Source organism: Pinus tabuliformis, chromosome 1_1, assembly GCF_031772625.1.
Source record: "Pinus tabuliformis cultivar Carrire ecotype Pingquan chromosome 1_1, CPIR1, whole genome shotgun sequence".
In the NCBI taxonomy this organism is placed as follows: Eukaryota; Viridiplantae; Streptophyta; class Pinopsida; order Pinales; family Pinaceae; genus Pinus; species Pinus tabuliformis.
The window spans coordinates 20385948-20391976 of NC_142297.1; the positions used below are offsets into that span (position 1 = coordinate 20385948).

The window sequence follows — 6029 nt, forward strand, 5'->3', positions numbered from 1 at the left end:
AGTTGCTACCAATTTCGAATTGCTCTTTTTCATCACCATAAATCCATAAACATAGTGCCAAATAGATTCATTAGTTTTGAATTTCCTTTATTTGAGTTCTATTAATGTAAACAGTTGGAGATATTTGTGAAAATAATTACGATATTTTTTCAAGATATTTCAGTTTACAATTAGTATAAATACTTCTTCATTTGAAGTACTTTGGGTGGATTCATAGACATTTCTATAGACTCATTATTTTGGAATAAAGTGTTGTTGAACAACTCTTCTATGGCTGGCTAGATGGAGAAATGAAGCAAATGACTTTTTACAGGATTCATGTGTCAAACATCGGACAAATAAGTATTCTATATCTCATGTGTTATCGTTTTCTTGTTTAATATTTCAATTATGTTTCGTCTGAATATTAAAATGAAAAAAGTATAATTCAGAAAGTGCTTAAGTGCAATCTGTCTTTAAAATCCTTTTTATTCTAAATGTTTTCTTCTAAGCTATCGTAGGCAAGGAATTCTTAATTGCTCCTGCTTCTTAGCTTATCATTGTGACCATTTAATAAGAAATTCTTAATTTCTTTTTATTAGTGATCTTCCATTTTCCCTCCTCTTAAAACATGTTGAAGGATTCTTAATTTCCCTTCTTCCCTTTTAAGTCCATTCCATCTTTTCAAGTTACCATTTGTTCCTTGTTTAGCTATCTTGCCCTGTGAAGCCATCCTTTGTTGAAAAACCTGATCCAGTTAAGCCATCTTCAGTTGACTCCATAGCCCAATGGCCTGAAATACTCAGTTCTATCCATCTGCTCCTGAATTCCACCACCAAACACAATCAAAACCCCCAAGCTTTCATAACTAGCCTAATATCTCATAAAACAAAGCTAAATCTTAAAGAGAGAGCCCTCTTTGAGTACAGATTGGCTAGATTTTGTACTTAAAAGTTGGTTTGTGGTTACCTCAGAAATTTCTTTCTTTAACCTTGAGAAAATTCTGAGTGATAACACTGGTAAATGGCTCGCCATCCAAATCCTTTATCCCTTCTAGAGGTCTCAGACAAGGGGATCCACTCTCACCATTCCTCTTTATTCTCATGATGGAAGGGCTTGGCAAAACTATCAGTTCAGCCAAAGCAGAAGGCAAAATTCAAGGTCTCAAACTCACCATGAATGGAGATGCTTTAACGCATCAACAATTTGTGGACGATACCATGTTGCAGGGTATACCTACGGTGAAGGAATCTCTAGCATTCAGACATATATTGAAAGTCTTTGCATTCGCTGCAGGCACCACGGTAAGCCTTACCAAATCAAAGATTTTCTTTTTTAACGCGGACAATTCTATTCAGAGAAACACATCTAGAATTTTATGCTTTCAAAGATATGTGTTACCTTCCAAATATTTGGGAGTACTGCTAACAGACAAACCCCTGAGCAAGACAGTTTGGGAGCAGGTGACCAATAAGCTACAGGACAAAGTTCAGAAATGGACTAATAGGTCTTTGAACTTAGCTGGAAGGCTTGTGCTCACAAAATTTGTCCTACAAACTATCCCCATTTTTATGTTTTCAGCCCTTCTAGCTCCCAAAGGAAAAATGTAGCAATGCAGAAATATCCAAAGAGATTTTCTTTGGGGCAAAGGGGAGGAAAAAATAAAATGGGCCTTGGTGGCCTGGGAAAGTATCTGTAAACCTAAAACCCATGGTGGTTTGGGGTTGGATGATCCTGAAATGCTAAACAGAGTTTTGGGGGTTAAGCTATGGTGGAGATGGCTAAAATATTCGACTTCCCCTTGGGCCCAAATTTGGAAATAGAAATATGCAACTAATTAGCAAGACAAGGACCATATTAGAATCTCTGGGCTTATCAAAGGCTCTCACATATGGAACAAAGCTTGGGAGAACAGAGCCATTGTGCAGAAACATAGTTTCTGGGAAATCAGAAATGGAAACCTGGCTTGGTATTGGGAAGATAACTGGAAATAGGAACCTAAACTATTAACAGAAGAATTCGCCAATCTCAAGATCCATATTGATAACAAGGGGTTACACAGGGTAAAAGAATTCTGGGTTCCGGAAAGAAGGGTAGACAAATGGAGATCATGGAAGAACCTGGGTTACAGTGAGGACTCCCCGTTAAAGGCACAAACAAAAGATTTATTGGACATCCTAGAACAAAGAAATATTTTGACTTTAACAGATTTAGACCAGCTGAGATGGGGAAATAATAATGAAGGTAACTTTAACCTCAAAGAGGCCAAACATAAAGCCCTTTGACTTGACTTCCCAAATCTTGATGAGGTATGGAAAAACCTATGGCGAAACCAAAGTTGGATGAAAATCAAACTATTCATGTGGTTAGCGCAGCATAATATTTTTTTGACCTGGGAGAATCTTAGGAAAGAGGGGTATATGATCCATCCAAATTCCAACTTTGTGAATCACAAGAAGAAACCATGGACCACCTACTCAACATCTGCCCATTCACTTCCACATTGTGGAACGAAGTAGCTTCAATATTCAAACAAACAGATAGGGACTTGGGCAGCATAACCGACACTCTGAAGAACTGGAGGAGAAATTTCTCGGACAATGAAATAATCAATAAAGCTTGGGCATTAATTCCAGGCTTTCTGATATGGGATGTCTGGAAAGAACACAACAACAGAATTTTCAAGAACAGGAAAGATTCTCCCCAGAACATCATGGCTCAGATATTAAGATAGCTCAAGGAGACAGTAGGGACCATCATTAAAAACCCCTCTGATGAACAACCTAAAGATAAGGATGTACTGATTTTACTGCTGGGTCTTCAAGGGCTTACCCCACAGGGTAAAAACAGGAAGGTAAGTCATGTAATTTATGATAAGGATTTCTGGCAACCTCCCCCTCAGGGATTCTTAAAATGCAATATTGATGGGGCCTCTAAAGGAAACCTGGGTATGGCGGGGTATGGAGGAGTGATAAGAGATGAAAATGGTTACATAAAAACCCTCTTTCATAGCCATTTGGGCAAAGCCACTAACAATATGGCAGAGCTTATGGCCCTTGAGAAAAGTCTAGCAATCTTGAAGAACTCTAATCTTCAGACGACCATAATTGAAGCTGACTCTGAATTGATTCTTAATTCAATTAAGATAATTTGCTATGGTTCTGCTCCAGATAAAGTCTCAAAACATTGGCCACTTCTACAAGTTTATCAACGGATTCAGTCTCACCTGAAGAACATGAGAACAATAAGTTTTACTCATGTGCTTCGTACTGCCAACAAAGTAGCAGACTTACTTGCCAATGAGGTTGTGCGCTGGATGAAAAGTAATAAGATTTATGAGTGGATAGAGATACCCCAAGGCAGATTGAGGGAAGAGTGCCTCAGACAGATGAATGCGGACAGGGAGCTCTATCAAAGCAGGGAAAACGAAAAGTATGTTGATGAGAGGTGTCAGGGGAAGTTCGATCTTCTATAGTGAAGCAGTGCATGGTTATCGGGGCTACGGAAGGGAACTTGTAACCAGAACTTGTAATTCACACCCTGCACGCTTTATGAAATTTGAATTCTCTACTGATGATTTAGCTCTGCCGGGTTTTGCTTTAACGTACTTGCAGCTAAGCAGATTAGCGGCTATCCTAGGGATTTCGCGAGGCAATTTGCAAGGTGGTTACCAGGCCTGATCTGAACCTAAATTATGGCGGTATTTGATTTCAGGTCCAGATACAATGTTATCCTTCGTGCTTGTCTCGCATCAAGGTTGGAATTTGTGAATTTCGGGCGGATTACATGCACGAAGTTTATTCCCCATTTCAGACCCAAAATCCATATAGATTGGCTTCTATTTCCTCATCGGGTCCGTTTTAAGAATCAAAGAATATACTTTTTTCGCTCTAATATGTGTCTCATCCTTTATATCTTTGAAGACGGATCAAATGGTCCAGGCTTTTGTTGGTGTTTTGAAGTTCTTGTAGCCAGGTTTGTGGGCCCTTGGCCTGTTTATTATGCCTCTGACTCGATGCCCTAAGCCCTAAGTGGACAATTAAAGCTTTGTCCCTCAAGTCCTTTGGGCTTGTTGTAATATATTTATTTTGTTTTTTTGTTTCATTTGAATAGAAGGAACGACTCTTGCTTTAGAAAAAAAAAAATCCCAACTCAAACAAAAGATTCTTATGGAATTGCACACTTCTCCCTTAGGAGGGCACTCGGGATTTTTAAAAACTTACCACAGGGTTAAGAAGGATTCTTTTGGGATGGCCTTAAATCGGATATTCAAAAGTTTGTGGCAGAATGTTTGGTTTTCCAACAAAATAAAGTTGAAATAATTAAGATCCCAAGTCTATTATAGCCTTTATCCATTCCAAGCCAACATTGGGAGGATGTTTCAAATGATTTTATCACAAGTTTACCCAAGTCTGAAGGAAAGAGTGTCATCATGGTGGTAGTTGACAGACTTACCATGTATGCACACTTTTGTGCATTATCTCATCCATTTAAAGCCAGTATGATTTCTACTGCATTTATGAAAACAATTCAAAAGCTACATGGAAACCCAAAAATTATTATAAGCGATAGAGATCCCATTTTCACTGGAAATTTTTGGACATAATTATTTTCTTATCTCGGTACTCAGTTAGCTCATAGATCATCTTATCATCCTCAATCTAATGGGTAAACTGAGATAGTAAAAAAATGTTTGGAAGGATATCTTCATTGCTTTGTCTTTGATAAACAGACACAATGGGTCAAATGGTTGCCTCTGGCTGAATGGCCATTTATGGCACTTTATGGATATCATCCACCATCCATCACATCATATTTAAGAGAAAATTCTAAGGTTCAAGCAGTGGAAGATCACATTGAGAATCAACAACAACTTCTCCAACTCTTAAAGGATAACCTCACTTTGGTGCAGAATAGAATGAAACAACGGGGAGATCAACATCGCAACGAAAGAAATTTTGATGTAGGTGACTGGGTATTCCTACGGCTACAACCATATAAACAAATGTCCCTTAAGCAATCTAAGAAGGATAATAAATTATCACCAAAGTATTATGGTCCATACAAGGTGTTGCAAAAGATTGGTACTATAGCATACAAATTGGAGCTTCCTGCAGCTTCCCGAGTGCACCTAGTTTTACATGTTTCATGTCTAAAGCAGGTTATAGGTGACAAGATCCGAGTTCAAACAATATTGCCAAAACTTGACATGGAAGGAAAAATCATATTGGAACCTGAAGCAGTCACAAAAACAAGAACTCGATAGCTACGAAATCAATCAATTTCTGAGTATCTCATCAAGTGGAAGAACTTACCCGCTGAAGATTCCACATGGGAGGATGAGATTTTTTTACAGAAGCATCTAGAATTACTCAAGAGTTGAGGACAACACTTTTTGAAGGAGAGGGGCATGTTAGGTCCCTATAATACTAGTGATTCCCCCATTACTATTGTCATTATAGCCCTTATTGTTATTATTGTGCCCCTATTATCCTGATATTGTTATTAGTGTGCCCCATAAAAGCCCATTATTTTTATTGTTGTGCCCTTATATTATTATTGTTATGTCGGCTTGGATTATATTGTGACCAGTTAGACTTCTATATATAGAAAGGAGACTTAGTCATTTGTATCATCCAAGGATTGTTCATTTGTGTAATGTAAAGGAGGGTGCCCCCTCGAAGAGGCTGATTTTTGAAGTCGTTGATCTATCTTTCCTATATTTTTGTGAGCTAGTTCATAACATGGTGACGTAGAGAGACAAACAGAGATAGAGATATTGATGGAAGGTGAAGAGAGGGAAGAAGAGAGAGATGGAGAGAGGGAGAGAGGGATAGAGAGATTGATAGATATGGAGTGAGAGAGTGTGTGCGTTTGGGGGGAGGGGGTGAGATAGAGAGACAAAGAAGGAGAGATGGAGGGAGATATAGATATAGATGGAGGGGGGAGAGAGGGAAGAATATTTCTTGCACTAGATGCATTGATTTTAGTGTAGATAACAATTTCTAATCCTATTTGATTTCTTGCACTAGATGCTTTGATTTTAGTGT

General features: G+C 38.3%; 1 protein-coding gene across 1 annotated transcript; it reads left to right on the forward strand.

Moving 5' to 3' along the window:
- Positions 1-2929: 2929 nt before the first annotated feature.
- On the forward strand, positions 2930-3454 carry LOC149211408 (uncharacterized). Its single transcript, XM_089388384.1, has one exon. It carries the CDS (start codon positions 2930-2932, stop codon positions 3452-3454), a length of 525 nt encoding a protein of 174 aa, XP_089244510.1.
- Positions 3455-6029: the final 2575 nt, after the last annotated feature.